The 18869-nt window shown below is 34.1% G+C and overlaps 1 protein-coding gene across 1 annotated transcript; it reads right to left on the minus strand.

Moving 5' to 3' along the window:
* Positions 1-471: 471 nt before the first annotated feature.
* Positions 472-18591, minus strand: LOC137926668 (uncharacterized phosphotransferase YvkC-like). The gene is made up of 23 exons (XM_068770340.1): positions 18393-18591; positions 17106-17363; positions 15969-16137; positions 15173-15283; positions 13667-13906; positions 13113-13240; positions 12691-12852; positions 11400-11578; positions 11092-11240; positions 10869-11005; positions 9979-10120; positions 8995-9139; positions 7753-8016; positions 7384-7515; positions 7014-7163; positions 5847-6011; positions 5010-5229; positions 4231-4472; positions 3878-4029; positions 3129-3356; positions 2351-2540; positions 2042-2159; positions 472-670 (listed from the first exon to the last, which is right to left on the minus strand). Exons 1-23 carry the CDS (start codon positions 18502-18504, stop codon positions 519-521), a joined length of 3945 nt encoding a protein of 1314 aa, XP_068626441.1. The 5' UTR covers positions 18505-18591; the 3' UTR covers positions 472-518.
* Positions 18592-18869: the final 278 nt, after the last annotated feature.

Here is an 18869-nt window from a genome sequence, read left to right on the forward strand (position 1 = left end):
TTTACATCTTTACATAATGTTATTGTCTTTGCGTTTTTATCCATTTTGTTGTATAAAATTTTCTTGAACGTTACTTTTTAATCATTTGTTTTATTTTACCTACTTGTAGACATATTTGTGACGATTTAAACTAAATATATTGAAAACTTTCTGCCTATAATTTATGCTGTGAGTTAAATTTTTTTTGGACTGACACCATGAAAATTACTTTTTAAATTATACAGGAGTCTTTGTGATATTACCAAGAAAAAAAATCTTTAAAATGTTGACACAAAAACGAATTAACAGAAGGATTTTTTTAGAATGAAAAAAAAAATATTTAAAAATTAAAGTAAAAATGAAATTATAATTAAAAAAATATAAATTATATCATACATGTAAACTGAATTGAGATTGAAGAATTTATCAAAAATAGTTTTAATTATCACCCGAACAATGCAAAGATGTCACATTAAAATAAAACAGTGAGAATATCAAACAAAATTTATTAAACCAATCACCGTACGCATTAGTAATACTTATGCAATGTCTTGTCCAGCATCTAAAAGTACCCTTTCTATGACACCAGTAGTGCCGGAGAGCCGAACCGTGTCTCCAGTAGCAAACGCGTCTGTAGCGTTTACTGCTCCCACGATGCACGGCAAGCCGTACTCTCGGGCTATTACAGCACCTGAAACATCAGCTTTTTAAATCAGTCTTCCTCAAATACGCGTGCATACTACATGTGAGAACCATATACAAGGAGAAATCTTTTTGTCATTCTTTAGCGAGGACTTGATTATGTTTTTGTATTTATTGCCACATTCTGAATAAGTAATCAACAGAGTAATTCGTTGAAATATATCCGGTATGGCCATGTAGACATATATAACGCAAACGAAGGCTTAACACAGGATTACAACCAATGTGTTTCCTTAGGTGGGAGTGAAACGTGGTCTTCCATTTCGGTCTTCTACGAACCCTGGAGAGATCGATTCCAGAAGGAGTTCCGAAGGAGAACGACAGTTACCGACATAGCCCAGTGGATTCGTAAATCATAATAATAGCGGATAGGTCTCATGTGCGCCAAAAGGATGGTCACTAAGGCCTTAATGCTATGAAGCACGAACTGGCAAGCGCAGCGCAAGACATTCACCCACAAGGTGTACAGATGTCCTTTTTAAGTACATCGTATGATGCTGGTTGCAGCTCCTATTAGAAATTTATAGCGGAGTAGAAAAACAATCGACTAATATTTTTCGCCTATACCCAATAGTTTCACCAGTAGTACTACTAGAAGTTTCCTTTTCAATAGACTAATTCGTCAAAAATATATGACGGAACATAAGGATTATTTTAGTGACGAAACGTTTAGTGCTATTTCAGAACCATTTCTATAATTAAGAAACACTAAATATAGTATCCATTTTCTGTGCTTTCCTCCCGAAGGAAACGGTGCAAATATACCTTACCCGATTGCAATTATTAAAAAGCCAAATACTTCAGAACCCCAAGCGATTTTTAATAGACTATAATGATGCCATTATAAAAAACTATTAAGTTTATTTTTCCGCAGATATAATAGAGATCGATGCTATTATCACTGTTGTGAGAGTCTGAGGAGACAAATCAAATCTCTAAAAGTAAAGTCCACAGAACAGTGTCACATATTTATATATAAAAAATAAGATGGACAGCACCGTTGAACAAGAAAAAAATTTAATGAACATTGTCAAAAACGGTTACTAAGAGGATGTGCGTATTCAGCCAACAGCATCGTGTTTTCAATTGTTTAGAACTGGCTTATAGAGAATGCCAAAATGCAATTAATTCAGATATGAAAGTTGAAAAGCTTCGTTGGTGAAAAAATCGATTAGCTTACTTAGCTTACTTAGTTTATTTATTTTTCCTTTAACTTAAATTGATACTGTTCTGTAATAGCAAAATCTATGTATTATTGTTAATTCTTACAGGTGTACTATTGGGGAAAATGCAACAACTGTAACTTGTGTACCATGATTATGAAAATATTCTTAATAAATATTGGATTGCTTCATCTTACCGTGCGAAATAAGACCGCCAAGTTCGGTGACTATGCCAGACAATAGTGGAAAATAAGGTGACCAACCGATATCCGTGGAGTGAGTTATTAATACGTCACCTGACTGCAACTGGCTAATCTGTAAAACCAATAACAATATAGTTAATTAAACTAATCGGCCTAGAATATACATTAACGCATGTACATATATATTCTTGAAGGTTGAAATCTATAAAATAATTGTTGGATTATTTATTGCCCATTATTTAATTTAAAAGAGATTTCTTTAATCTTTGAACATTGTTAAAATATATTATATGCAAAGTATACCTCAGACAAATCTCTAACTACACAAGCTCTTGCCACCACTTCTCCCCCACAAACAGACGTCGCTTCTATTCTAACGTCGCCGGTCGTAACTTGTGGTCCAAGTGTTTGTAGAGGGTCAAACCATCCAGTATTAGTCTCCGCGAACTTCAATTTGCACCAACCAGGGTAGTACTGTTTACGTTGTACAGCCCTGCCAAACATTAAAATTTTTCATAAAAATTGAAATATAAAATTAGCCTCAATATATCTAGACAAAATAATACTCGTAGAACTCCGCTCGCATCGCAAACTTAGTAAACGCCTCCTCAACCCCTATGCGGGAGTAATTTCGTGAAATTTGACCTTTGCTTTTCCTTAAGTGACCTCTACTCGGTAAATGGAATATTCCTACCAAATTTCAAGCTTCTAAGCGATATGGTTCAAGAGATATCACGGAGAATCAGTAAATAGGTGGAAATCTCATATACACCTATGTAAATATATACATACATAGTATTTCATAAGTATAGTTTTTTCGGCGGATAAAGTTAAAACCTCACTCTTACGAAAGCACTTTTATAAGGAACAGATGATACTGGTGGGTATTTGAAGAAATCTTAACATGCGTTTACAAAGCAAAACTTTACGTATTTTTCCTTTTTATCACCATATGCTCGGTTGACTAAAATATCGTATCTACGTTTTTAGATTTTAATGTACATGTAAACACATCATTAGCACGTACGAAACATCAATTGGTATTAACTATGTTTTGGCGACTACAAAAAAACATTCTTACTTTTTCAACAGCTCTGGATTTCTATTCTTAATGTACTCCCGAAGTTCGTTTGCTCTAAAGAAGAATATAAGATCCGGATCGGGTAGATACCACTGGCGCACTAGCAGTTTCGCTAAGCTGCGAAACGCCAACCGCAGTTTGTGCACAGCGAGTATTAGATGAGCTTTAGTGCCTTCCCGGTGTCGCACAGAACGGTGGCATAGTGGTAATATCCAACGGAGAACTTTCCTGTAATATAAACAGACTGTTTTCAGTGACTTTCTGACATATGATACGTATTTCTGAAATAACAATGTTGTGACGCATGATAATTTACGTAGTGTCATAATTTACGCTTATTTCCAATCATCTCTTGTATAAGGTGGTCACTATGAAATATTACGTAATAAATTATTATATTTATTGGAATGCGACAGTCCAATGCCTTCTAGCTGTAAAGTCGGCAAAAGCAATCTGCAGGAACAGACTGTAAACAATGATTAATTTTAATATAAAGAAGACAATTTCTCTCGACTATGTATGTTATAACCGAAGTGATATTTCGGCGTAATTTATTCAAATAACTTATTATAATATTTTATCAAACATTTAAATTTATAAATTTCATTTCTCTTACAACTGTGTATTATCAATTTTAAAATTCGTTAAAAAGCTTACCAACTTATTATAAAAAAATACTTTAGTATTGTATATAGAAGTAAAAAATTTAATTATTGCGCATTTCTTTATAAACGCAGCGTTTATTTTACCTTGTGCTAGGCTTCTGGGGCGTCTTCAGGAACGCTATGATTTCGGCTCTACTTTTAGAAACTTTAGTTTCTTCTTTCGTCGAACTCATTCTTTGAAGTGTTTTAATAAACTCCTCCGGTTCCAATGCCCATGGCTTTGTTGCTAAATCGAACTGTAATTTTAGACATTCACATTTTATTCTATTTAAATTTAAGATTAATGCTTGAATCCACAAAATATTTGCTAATACGACACGCATTTCAAAAACATGAAAGCACTTGATAAGTACTTACTACAATTAACCAAAAGACACACTATTGAATGAATCTGCCTTTAGTGCGCTTTTTTTAAATATAAAAGACACTATAAATACCTCCATTATAGCTCTATGACCATGTTGCTCTAAAAATTTACATATGTCCATATGCAAATGAGGGAGATTACATCGTAACCAGCTCATTGCTGCCTTTGGTTCTTGAGCACGAAATTCCTCAACTTTACCCGACTCCTCTAACTTCTTTGATAATTTCGCTAACGCGAGTGGTACTTCCGCTGATAAAACATCACCGGAGCTAAGCAATACACCTATATCAGTGCAATGCTCTGGTGTAAAATCTTAAAAGAAATAAATATAAGGTTAGTTATCTTAATACCTAAATATCGCAATGTCCGAAGACAGTTAAGCAGTGTGTGTTGCTGATGTTGACTTATGAATCTGAGATGTGAAGGCTCAAGTTCATCCAGGGAGCAATGGAGAGAGTTACACTCGCAAGTTTGCTACTAGATCGAACCAAGATCACTGACGTAGCTTAACGAATTGCTCGTTTGAAATGGTAGTGAGCGGAGCACATCGCTTGTGCACCGACGGCCGTTGTGGCCGAAAGATTCTCTAGTAACGACTACAAGATGATTAACGCGACGTAAGTAGGCTTTCAATTGGGTGGATCGCCGACATAGTCAAAGTCGTAATAAGTTGCTGGTTGCCAGCAACGCAAGGTCGGTCATTGTAGCGATCTCTGCGGGAGGCCTATGACTTGCAGGGCATTTATTGGCTTATATAATAATAATGAATTATTGTAATAGTATTAAAGCTAATTTCTGTAGACCAAAATAAAAAAAAGATATACTTTAAAGGCCTATTTTTCTATATACCTGTTTTTCCTTCTAACAGTACACTCATCGCCACAAACTGTGTGAGTGTGCTCGCTGAACTTGTGCAGCTGTGGTTGTAAGAATATAACTGCATTTCTTGAAACCTTCCTGATAGCAGTGAATCCAAATACTCGAGAGGATCACTTGTCTCTACATCTAAATTCATTTTATTGACACGTTTAATAGTGTCATTCATTATCCATTTTGTAAAGAGTGCTGACTGCAAGTAAAATATTAAAAAATATTTACACAAAAACTGTCTAAAGGAACAATGCGATAAGAGTGCCCGATATTTTAAAATTCTGTTTAAAACCGCATAGATTTCTATTTCCTCAATATATGCAACAATACGTCCCATAATTTTAATAGTTACGGCGTCATTCAAGGCGAAACATAGCAAATGTGAAATGTTTTTAATTTATTTCCTGATATTCTTTAGACGGTATAAGTAGTATTCGATAATAATAATGAATACCACAACACAACAAAAAATATTATTACATTATTACTAAAATGTTGCAGCGTAGGATAAAAACCACTTATTTTTGTAAATAAATGGTTTATTATTAAGATAAGTCAATAAATAATGTGACCACTCTGATATATGTTGTTCATTTTTTCTGTTTGACTAGAACGGCTGCATAAATTTTGTCAGTAAGAAGCCTGTTGGAGCCGTCTATTCCCAGTAGTTTTGCTAAACAGTTTTTCCAGTACCTGGGAGACTACTAAAAAACATAATGTTGTTCAGTTGTATTTTGGTATGCTAATTGCTTTTTTCACCAACGAAGCTTTTTAAAAAAATACCAGCTAGTTTAATATATGTACATACTTAATTACCTTCAACATTCTAAGCGTTGTTATAAGTCGAGTGAAGAAATGTGTCCGTCTTCTGTGTAATGCCGTCTTCAAAATGTTATCGTCAGCGACTTTGTGGCCGTGTATAGACATTTCCAGCATACGTATCCCTATATCTATTTCAGGCGGGATTCTTCGGTAAATTGACTGAAAACAGTTAACTTGGTTATTGCATTTTAACTGGAACACATGACCGCGAGTCCTGGCCGATGCCAACAGACGCCATCTTTTAAGCAAAGAGAAAGAAGTCACAAACAACTAACTTCGGGTAACCTTTAATATGCATTTATGTAACAAACATTCTGCATTAGCAAACCAAGCCACATCAAATCACACCGAGCTATTCATACGCTGCGCGACTATGGTACCATTTTTATATTATTCCTGCAGGTGTATAAAGAACCATGTAATTCTGTCAATACAAGTATTCTTTAAAAGTATACCGTATAGAATATTCATGCGGTTTACTCCATACAATAGTATTTTATTTTATATTCAGGTAACACCGACGTGATGAGGCCACGTTGGAGCATCAATCTATTCTATTCCGAAAATAATAACCGACCTGATGCCAACGTAATGACCAGCGACGTGCACAACAAGTAGTGATATACGCGCTAAGATGGAACCATGTTATCATAAGCGTAACAATACGGTGTAACAAGAAATGTGGCGAGAGATGGAAGGCAATGCGTGAATGTAATGTTGATGAATGCAATAAGAACGATAGAAAACATGAAAAATGAAAGAGGGAAGAAAAAGAGAAATTGTGAAGGATGAGAGAAAGACGGTTGAAATAGGAAATTATATATCCTTGTCCTAAAAATAAGATGAGGGAAAGAATATAAAAAAAATTAGAATCATCGGCTACGTCGACTAAACAACGGCTCATAGCACACACACAAATAATGCTTGAAAGTAGTCACGATCAGCGAAACTCGCCACTAAACTGCTGCTTAAGCTATTCCGCGGCCACTGTCAATCACCACATCTCAACATCACAGTTGCTACACAACTGTAATGCAGCATGTCACAAACCCTTCGCTTTCATACTTAACAAGGTTCACGGTAGCTCTAAAACTAATATTATTTTTACCTAGAGTATTAACTTACAAATGAACTGATGCTAACTTATATTTTTATACTTACATTATAAGGAGCTAAAGCGCATCTATTGTGCGTGATGATTACGCTTTTGTCGTATCCATCCTCGTTGTCTACTATTAACTGGCCGATGCCTCTTTCAAGAGGGGACACAACCAGATCATATGTTAAGGGTGTTACCGGTTTCGGCATTACCTGGACAGAAAATACCAAAATATTTATATCAATTACAATTGGGATTATGAAAGATTGGTATAATTATTATGAGTATATTTATACATTGAAATATCCCAATAACGAACTTGGAGTACTAAACTCGAATACCGAGTATATTTTTTTATCTTAATGTAGTTTGTAGTCTCACAGTTTGTCAGTGTAAAATTGTTTCTAATTAAAAAGAAAATATTACAAATACCTCGCCCGTGTTGGCGAACGTAGTGAGTTCATCGTCGGACATGATTGGGAAATCCAATTCATGTAATAACTCTTCCTCGGTCCATCGCTCTAACGATGTTATGGGACGTGCTTGCAATAAATATACTTCTTCCTAAAATCAAACAAATTGAACTTTGTCAACGCATATTGCTTATTTATTTAATAACATTTATGACCATAATTATGTTTAATAAAATCGATACAACTGTTTCAGAGATACTAATTTTTTCTCGAAACAAGCCAATGCTTTTATAACAGTTTTTTAGGTATGAAATTTTTTGAAATGTGATAAACAGGTTAACAAAAAATTTGCCTCCTTAAAAAACCTAAAAAAAAATTTATTACTCACGCCGCTGATTGCCCACTCAATGTCTCTCCCTGCTCCCCATAATTCTTCTTGTCTTATACCTATTTTAGCCAATTTCATAATTTTTGATTCTGACAAACACGGTATTTTTCTATCATTCTCTGCCACTACTTCTACGGTAACTCCATCTCCGTCGGGTGTCACACGCTGTTTCTTTGACCCTAGTTCAATCTTAGATATGTTTAATCCGCTCGTTTCTCGTCTTACTATTATGGTGTCTGGTTCAACTGACCCTGATACAACACTCTGTAAAATAAAGAAGTAAATCTAACAAGCATCAAAATTACAATGTTAAAGACGCATAATACAATAAATTTATCTAAAAATTGACATTTCGTCCGCAGGTTACAATCGAGCTGTGGTAGCCAAGTAGAAATGACTGAGACTTGCAACCGTAGGTAGCGGGTTCGATTCCCGGGATACGTTCTTATATAATTCACACCTTGTGAATTAATTATTAAACAAGTTTCCCGAGGATGAGCAGGGGACGGCTTCACTCATAGTGCAGGGTGTGCAATGCACACGGGCGTCGTCATCATGATACAACAATGATATGACAGAAGCGGCCAGCCAGCGCGGTGTCGGCAGTTATCAAACGCGAGCGACTTCTTTTTCCAACATTTTGTTTCAACTCGAAATAAACCCTTATTTCTCGAATTTAAAGTTTAATACTGTAAGCTATACCTACTTATAAAATACCTTGTTGGAATATGTAAAAACTTTTTCGTTGCGACGGCAAAGGTTATAATTATAGCCGCGGGACGGGGGGCTTAGGCCTAGGGGGCGCCAGGGTTTCATTCTTTTTTTCTTCGGTCTTCTGAGCGTGTCATTATTCTTCTTCTTTTCGTCGTATTCCTCACTACGAAGGATTCTGATTCTTTTTCAAAAATTTGTCGTGTACTTTAAAAAAATTCTCCGGTATATTCATTTAACCTTCTACCTGTCGTGATACCTATCATCAGAAAAGAACGTCTGCGCATGGCGGTGAGAGTCTCCGCTCTAAAAGTTTAAGGCGGGCCAGCGGCCATCTATTCTACGCGTCATGTAGTCCCCGTACCGCCACTAAAATTTGTCAATCCGTTGGACTATATTGCTTTCGCTTATTTACAGAAATACTCATTGCTGATTCGTTCTCGTAGCAGAATGCCGAGCATAACCCTCTCCTTTCACTATAAACCACACTATATTAAGATTTTTGTTTAATTAAATTTTAAAAGAGTTTACCTCGCCGAGGCCGTAGTTTGCGGTGATAAGAAGTCGCGCAGGGTCGCCGAGCGGGTGCCGCGTGAACATCACGCCGGCCGCACGTGGTGACACCAGCGCCTGCACCACCACACCGCCGCCACAAGCGCACGCTTGACCATTTTGTCTGTACGTGTCATACGCATAACAATAATAACTTACAACACGCTATGAAGTTAATAATTGTCTCGAGAAAATGAATGAATGAATGCGACGAAGAGATCATGTGATCATCACTCAATCTCCTCTGATTCCATATGTACTGTTTATTTATTTATTTACTCTTTTACACGTGGTGTAATACAGGACTTAATGCCTTAGAGCACGGGTGAGGAACTTTTTTAATTAACGAGCCATTTTAAATTTTGTTCGCGGACCGCAAATAATGTAAAACTTATTAAAAATTTACAATACCTTGTTTTTAATAATCATCAAAATTTAAAAATATACAATTTTTTAAGCAAAATAAAAATAGTCAAAATAAGGAAGGTAAAAGGAATGTACCAGAAAATTTTAATGATAAATTGGCACCGTTTTTCGATACAAGCGGATATACAAGCTTTTTAATCGTGCACACAATTTTGATTTATGGTTTTTATTAATGAATTTTTTCTGTTTAGCATGTACCACCACTTTATTATAATTAATTTTATTACAACTTTTTGATGAGAGAGAGTCGATAAAATAAATTCAATTTCAGAAATGCAATGAAATTTGGAGGGCCGTATAAACAGGTATAACGAACGGGCCGCAAGTTGCTTAAGCCTGCCTTAGTGGCATCCTCTGCCAGTTAACTCAAAGCGGCGCGAAATGAGACGTAGAAGCAGATGTGTAAATGTGTTAGAAACATAAACACTATATACTATACATAATAAATATTATACACCTATTATCCAATGAATAATATACACATATTATAAGAATATAAAGAATATAGTAATAAAATAAAAAAAGAAATATATTAACCTACGATAATACGCGCTGGTGAAAGCAAACATTGAGGCCCAGCATCGTTGCACTGCCCGCAACACGTCGTTATCGCTGACGCAACCCAGCACGGTCTCATTTTGCCCCGCGGCTGAGGTCGCCTCGCTATCCTCGCCTACACCTAATGTAAAATTAAACAATATTACTCTAATCTTTTATTCTTAAAAGAAAGAATTACGTCATATAAAAAACTGACATGAACCACATCAAACTGAAAGGAAAGGAAAGAAAGAGTCGTCAAACTAAACGATATGTGGATTACATTGTCGCAACTGCCTGCACAAACTGAATGAACTTCCACAGGAATAGACAAATGTAGAAGGACCTAGAAGAGGCTTTTATCCGTGTTGGATCCACAATATTTAAAAACAAATTACTAACAATACCAACCACCAAAAAAATATTAAACAATATTACTAACATCCCTAAATATGTGTGATACTATTTTATGACTAATCTAAATATATTTACAAAATTAACTGCCCAAACTTGGACCTATCAAAGTTATAGAAGCCCTGTTGAAAAAATAAATAAAACGTGTTTCAGAATCTTAATAATAAACAATGTTTCTTAATGTTTTGTTATTTCAGTCCTTTAGTAATATTACGATAATATATTATTTATTTAATTTAAAAATTAATATTATTATTATTATTTTATTTAAAAATTATTCCAATAACATTCCTTATAACTTAACATGATGGCATACAAAAAATAATAATCGAATTGGTCAAACCTCTTTCGAGTTTTTGCTTACCAACACCTTTACTATTTTAGTATTTTTATGCAATAATGTAACGAATTTGCAACTTAATATAAATTCACAACTCGATTTAAAATTTAATCATTAGATTTTTTAAAAATCTTACCAGACGATCTTACTGCAAAACGCTGTTCAGAGCTTAAATTCAGTTTCTTGGTTTGTGTTCTTAATTCGTTCAAATATCGCAATACTTCATCTTTAACGACATCCGTAATAGCTGTTCTTATAAATAAATGTACAGCACTGAAAATTATAAGAATAAGTCACTTATATATCCATTTCAATCGTATAAATAAAAGAGAAATATATAAAAATTGTTCAGAACTCACTTTTCGCATTTTTGTTTAAAATTGGTTTCATTATAATCTTCGTTAGCGGCCTCGATATCTTTAATGGATGAAACTAATTCCGGATTTTCTTCCAATTGTTTTTCTAAAGCCCGTGCAGTTATACAGAAACCCGGAGGGACGTTATAACCCTGAACATTCAAATATACAACATCATGATGTATATAATACACTATTGTTATATTAACAATCTTAATAGGTATATAATAGAAAACGTGTTAAGAAAAATTGGCTACAAAAATGGAAGAATTGTTGTTTAAATAACATTAGTAAATCTTTGAGTACTTAACCTCTTCTGTTTGCACTGACGTCAAAAGAGCTAATGAGGCTCCTTTCCCTCCAACATAACTCGGACAAGCCGCACCAACATCTTCAAAGTTGACACAGAATCCTACTTCCCCAGCCTTTTCCACATCCAACCATTTTAAAGATCGGAGCGGTAGTAGTAGAGACGAGGGATCTATATTATCTGAAATATTAAAATTAATATGATAACACAATATAACAATATTTCAAAAGATAGAAAAATGACACACAATCAATGCTTGGAGTGCAAAAGATTATTAAAATAAGTGCAATTTAATGTAGATTTTGGTTGTGTGCATTCTTTTCATCAATCATTCTTACGAATGAAATGAACTGATTGATATAATGTTAAAAAAAGAAGCCGCTTATTCAATTATATTACTGAACTATTATTGATCGTGAATATGACCAAGGTAATGTTTAAGCGTAAAGTGTTTAACTAATAGACATATTCAATTATTTGAAATTTTTATTTTAACTTTGTGTTATTTTTACTTTAATTTTGAAAAAGAGAATTGTATGGATAAACGATAGACTTTCGCACACAAATAAATCCTTTTGATTACATGTTGTGGCGGGACGGGGCGAAATTTAAAAGTATTTTAGACAACTTTACCATTTTAATCTACGGGCTACGGTTTCATGTCCCAAAAAGTAGAGGTTTTAAGGAAAAAGTTTATTTATAACAAAATTAAACAATTTAAAACACAAAATTTTATATTACACATGTTAAAAAATAAATTTAGAAGTTCTCGAAAGTGGTTTAGTATGCCTTATTGGCTAAGACCATAGTCGTAATAATTCAATATATAGTTAACAAATTTAAATTTCTTTAACACAAACGTGTTACATAATTCAGTTTTGTTCAGCATGCACCATGTCATAAGAAAAAATTGAGTTTAAGCCACAGAAAAGGTCTAGTTTTGATGCCAGTGTTAACTTTGAGGAAACATCCTCCTGTTGTGTTTCTAATTATTTTTTTATTATCATAAGTATCTTCGGACGACCTTTGACAACCCACAGGACACAATACTAAACACTGGTTGTATTATTATTTAACGATCTTATTATAATGGAGGTACTAAGTTATTCTTTATATTTTATTCGAGTGTTAATATTGTTCATTTATATTTTATACTGTTTAAGAGTTTAAGTCCAAATAAAGAATCTTTGAATTGTTAAATATTAACCTGTTCCTCATAACTTTAAGTAAACTATGGACTATGGACACATACTATGGACACGGTTTCAAAAAAAAATGTTTATTGTTAGTACCTTGTAACTCATAGCCCAATTCCAGGAGCCCCGTGCCGTGTTCACCGTTTATCTCCACCGCTATCGTGCGGTAAAAGATTTCTTGTTTAAGACAAACGCTGGATAGAACTTTGCCGCCGTCTTCATTGACCCTCAAAACAATTTTTAAAGTGCGACCTTTTGCTGAAAAACGAAAGGAAACTATTATTTATTTAGTAACATACTCACAAGTATTTTTAAACTGATCTACTAACAGGCCACGCGATTATTTGTTTTAATTTATATCAAAAGACAACGATTTGTATAATACCACTGAACTTGTAGTTTCTATCTTTGGTAAGAATATTAAACAACATTTGCTCCTTTTGATTATAGACTAAAACTCGATGGTTTGTGATATAAATAAGAGAAAGAGATGTGGAATAAAAAAAATAGAAACTTACCGCCTCCAGTTATTGTATATGCTTTCGGTATTCCTTGCGGTGTTTCACAAAAATCAGACATAATAAAATCAGTTGATGTTAAAGGCACAATTGTATAATCTGGTAACCTGACGCAGCCGTAGTTCAACCTTTGAAATATATACAATATAAATATTCGAAACTATCTAGTACCATTTTGTAATCATATTTTATATATATTACTGGTCATTTACAATTTCACTCAGCCTCCTCAAATGAAACTTATGTTTATGTACTGAAAAATCTCTATCAAGTAAGACATATTATCATCATGTCAGTTGATAGACGCCCACTGCACGACTCATGTCTTTGCCAAAGATCGTCACATTAACTGGCCTTGTGGTGGCTGCATCTAGGAACTTACCGCGACTTTAACTATGTTGTCGATCCACACAGTTACTACCTACGTTTTATCTCCGGATTCGTGGTCACCACTCGAAAACCTATCGGTTCCAACAGACACCAATTGCACGAAATAGCCATAAATGGTATAATAAATTATTAAAAAGTCATATATTAAATTGAAATCAACGCACTCTGTAAAGGTATTCTTGTATGAAAGTCCTCTCAACATGACGGCGGTGCCGTCCCGCGCGGAAGCCGTTACAGTGACGGAACGACGTGGGACGTTGGGAGTGTGAGAAGACCAACTCCGCTCTCGCACTCCTCGCAGCCGCAGGCGCTCCCTCCTCTCGAGTGAACCCTCAACGTCGAAGGCCTGCAGCGTACCCTGCACTGCACCCCATTGCAGCTGACTACTGTCACCGCATTTTCCCCTGGGTAAGGTACATCAAAATTAAACATCTAGTGATATTTCAAGCTCTGAAAACCCAGGGAATCCTTCACCCTGTCACTTCATGTGTTCATCAACATCTTTCAACCGTAGAATATTCACTATACATAGGATCTCTCCCTTAGCTATCAAAAGGACTGATTGAAAGCGCTTGCTGATTGCTAGGTCGGTCACTTTCGTTCGTTAACGAGTCTCCGCATTCCTGAGATGATTTATATTTATAAAAAAATTAAAATATAATATTGTAATTTATTATAAAGTCTTGTCGTCTCGTCTTTTTGATATTAATACCAATTTAGGGAAAAAAATATTTATGTACGTGTAATAGAAGAAAACAATCGCCGGTATTAATATTGTTAAAGCAAAAATTTTGTCAATGAGGCTCGAAGTGGGAGACAATATACAATATGCATTTTTTTCTCATGAAAAATAAGCTAGACATCTTATTTATTTATTGCGAAATTCAATTAAGCAACCCCAGAAGGATAACAAAATACCTAAAAAACTCAAAGAAATTGCAAATTAATATCAAATTTATAGAAGATACTATTATTATAAACAAGCACCTTCTCTTTGACTAATCCGCAAGACATTTGTCACGTATATTTGATAGCTGAATGAAACGATTGCATGACATAATTCAAAATAATAAAGGCTAAGTAATAACAACTCTGTGTATATTTTTTTTTCACAACATCGTATACCGGGACGGTAAAATCGTATGAATATCTTGCCCACCTATGGGACATTGATCACGATTTAAATATAATACCTCGTTACGAGTGCTTATGCCATGACATATAATTTTAAATTCAAATACATAATTAACTCGCTTCATATACTAATACAAAATTTATCTCTAGATGTACGTAATGACAATGTTTGTTTTTCTACAAGCCAATTGTACCATTGTCGTGTAATGAATGTTTAATGTGCTTATTTCCTCTTGATAAAGATCATCATTAAAATTACTAAATTACTGTCTGTTACTACGTAACACTTTATGAAAATTTTGCTTACTAACCGTATATTATATTTTTTCTTCTTTTTATTAAGGATTCTCATGAGCTTTGTTGTTTTTTACTAAGTATGGCAATAAAGTTATCCAAAGAGATGTAAGTGCACATATTTTTGGTTTAGGATAATGTATTTGCAGAAAATTCAAATATTTTAGTCTTGTATGTGAGTGCGCCAAAATGTATTAATGTAAATGTGTGAATAAGTTTCTCCTGGGGCAAATAATACATACAGCATTTGAGTCCAGGATCCATCGCGCCACGTGTCAAGCGATAAAGCGTGTGCCGCTAAATGGTCACCCCAGTCTTCGGGATGACGGATCACGCTCGTAGACGAAGCCCATCTTTACATAAAATTAAAAAAAATATATGTTTAATAATTAATAATATTTTAATGTAGCAAATATTTGATAATATTAAGGTTGTTATTGCTAATAGGACAAAATACAAAATAAAACGATAGTATGCAACATAACATCTACAAGTAGAAAGTAAAATAAAATAAGAGTACAACTGAAGTATTATATAGCAAGTAATACAATCTATATAACCAAAATATACATAACAAAAACTAAATGATTAAAAACATCTAACTTGTTTTGATATACTTTCTTCGTAGTTTCCAGTCCAGTATTTAAACAAAATTTAATATTTAAAAATCAAAAGCTACAGAGACAGGATTATTATTTTACTGCTTAAAATTATTTGTCAACAAAAAGAAGTGTTCATATAAAGTTGAGTATTGCTTTGTTTATCGGTATCAATAACTTTATCTTGTTTTAACCCAAACACGGAAAATTGTTGTACAATTTTTAAATTTATTGTTTTATTTATGCAAGCATCAACATCATCATTTCAGTGGTTGACTGGCCTCTGAAACAATATTGATGTTACAGAAATTAGATACAAGTTAAAAGAAAAAAAAAACAAATTTTGAACGAAATCATGTCATGACAAATTGAGTTTAAAACTCTCAAATTACCATGTCTTTCGTTTACTTTTACCATTTTAATACAGTACGTAACTAACATAAGATTAAGCCGTACGTGTTGCGCTACGTTGTTCTTAGAATTCGTTAAAAGGCCGTTGTAAAAAATTCTCAATCTTTGCTCCGGCTCCAAGACTTGTATTTTAAGACCTTCAGCGCTCCACCCGTCATCTATTCCTTCCCACACTCCCACCAGGGTTTCGGGATGACCTATAAAAATTAAATATTTTTTTATATAAAATCATTTTTCCTATCTTGTAGTTATGACTTTTTGTGCATGCATACAACATAAAACCTTTTTTTTATATTTTAATTGATACAAATAAAAATCCGTAGCTCAAAATATAAATAACCATTAACATAAGAATCAAATTTTTGTTTTATGTAAATATAAATTTACAGATACAGATTGCGCTGCTGTTCCCGTAACCTTGGCTCTGTTATCGCTTCACCTAGTGGGGGCCTACTCATAGTGAAAATAAAAGAAGGCTGCTTAGGTTATGCTAGACCGGATGGTAGTTCCACCTTCCGCTCTCTTAACTTCCCAAGTATACAATGTACCATATGAAATGGTCCTTGTAAGTTTTTCAATATTACACTTGTAATTTTCTGATTACAAAGAGTATGTTAATGCGTTTAGTCTATGCAGGAAACATTTACTTAATTTTTAATTCATAACGTGGTACTCTCGCCGGTAACATGTCTGACACATTATTGATTTTAAAGCAATGATTATTACGCATTATCAATCTCATCTAGATGCTTCTTTTTAAGGAAATTAAATATTGGTTTTACCTACGTCAAACTTCTAAACCTCCCTTGCGGTTGAAACTTCCTCAATCGTCTATGCACTCTCCTCGACGAAAGGAATGTGCCTACCAAGTGTCAGTCTCTAAGTATCTCTTATAGTTCTAGAGATATCGTGATCAGTCTTAACATAGATGGAAATCTCTTTTATACAGATCGATAAGTCAGCATTTACTTAGTGAAGTTTCCTTGGTGGCGAACCAAGCGATTCGACGCAACTTTATGGAATCTTTCTACTTCCCTATTTCCCAAGAATTATAATCCAGATCTCTTCAGAGTCAAACCTACTGAGCACCTGGACCGTTAAAAAAATCTTTAAGCTACAGAGCCCATTAACCAATTAATTTTATTAGTAAATAAACATAACATACGCGAAAGTTTATAGGAGACGCCATCGGATAATTGTACATGCACTGTTACTTCGGCTAAAGTCTTCCGCCAACATACTTTGCGTATTCCCACCAACAGAGCCGTCCCATCCGGTGCAGTCGCGCGTATTGCTATAGAATCCCATCCTTCGTTAAGCGTTTCGTAAGGCGTTTCTCGTAAAACGGCCTTCGGAGGCAATTGTGACTTCCATCGGCTTATTGCGTAACGTGCAAACACGTATTTTATTGGATAGATCCAATCTGAAAATCGAATTTTAATCATATTAATATACTTCAATAATAATTTGTACAATTATTATTAAACATGCTTACTAAATCTTATATAAAGGTTGCATTATTCCAGTTTTTTGATATGCCTTTGAGTAACGCAGTTACAAAAGGTATGGAAATTGTGTTTAGAAAAAAAATAATAGTGTTCTTATAGTATTTAGATATAAAAAAATATTTGCAAGTGGTCTAGGTGGGTCCGTAGAATCTATTTCTAATGTCAAAGATGCTATGTTCCAGTTTGAATTGCCGGAATTAGTAAAATTTCTAGATATTATAATGTACAGACTATTTCAGAGTAACAAATGAGAATACAAAGTATGGCAGGATCAATTGATAAACAAACAATTTGCTGTCATTATAGCAATTATTTACCATAAAGTAAACCTATTGCCGGTTTCCTTTTATTACTAGTATTTGTGCCAAAAAATAAGAGTAAGGTATTTTTGTACATTCGACCTCGAATAGTTATTTTCGTTTGTTCCACCCTGGCATAGCCCAGCGGATAGAGAAAATGAAGTGGCAATGAGCAGACCACCTGCAGTCGTCGGAAGACTTTTGGGTCCAAGCCACTTCCAGTTAGTCCTATTAAAATCAATGGAGAAGGATTATTTCCAGCTATGGACGTAATCTTAAGTGGACTTCGGCTTAAATATATAATTATTATGACACCAAAACGATAAGATTAATTATAAAAGAATCAACCATCGGTCAATTAAAAAAAAAAACGTCACAACTTGGCCTTCAATATTAATTTATGTAATATTTGTCATCCAAACGCATATTACCAATATACAGTGTGAAGGACATCTTCTATATCTAATTGCTATGCCATTGTTTTATCTGCGGTTAAAACTATGTATAGGTGAAGGTTTTTTTCAATTTTCAAAGTCATCTTCTTTGCTCAAGGCAAAGATTTAGATTTACAATATTTATTATTAAAAATTGCAAAAGAGAAATAGTTGCTGTGGAGTCAAATCGAACATGTTTTCTATATCTTACCTTTCTCTCGATAGGCTCCAGTATTGACAGTAGGTTTTCTAAAATATATTAAGTACGTAACCAGCGCTCCGGTTATTAATCCGGCTTGCAAAAGGATGTCATACAAATCCATGTTCAACACATTAATATCCGCTTACAATCATTAGATAACAGATATTATTATATCGGCAGATAGAACAGATAGTAATGACCGTGTGCTCGTGATGAAACACTACTGCACTGTACAGAAGTTTAAATTGAAATGAATTCGCTGACCGCGAGTGTAATCAGACATTTTTGTATATCATAGTTGCGACATATCTTCTATTCATGATAAGTGGAATGGTCAATACGAATTTAATTTATAATGAAGAAAATATGACATAAGCACTTCTTTTACAGAAAATCCATTACCTAAATATTAAAGACGATAATTAAAAAATGTTTATTTAATTCAAATATTCTTTAGCATTTCCATGAAATAAATGAAATAGAAAT

This window comes from Battus philenor, unplaced genomic scaffold (genome assembly GCF_028537555.1).
Source record: "Battus philenor isolate CCGP_79_NKW_IND1 unplaced genomic scaffold, ilBatPhil1.0.hap1 SCAF_3, whole genome shotgun sequence".
Lineage (NCBI taxonomy): Eukaryota > Metazoa > Arthropoda > Insecta > Lepidoptera > Papilionidae > Battus > Battus philenor.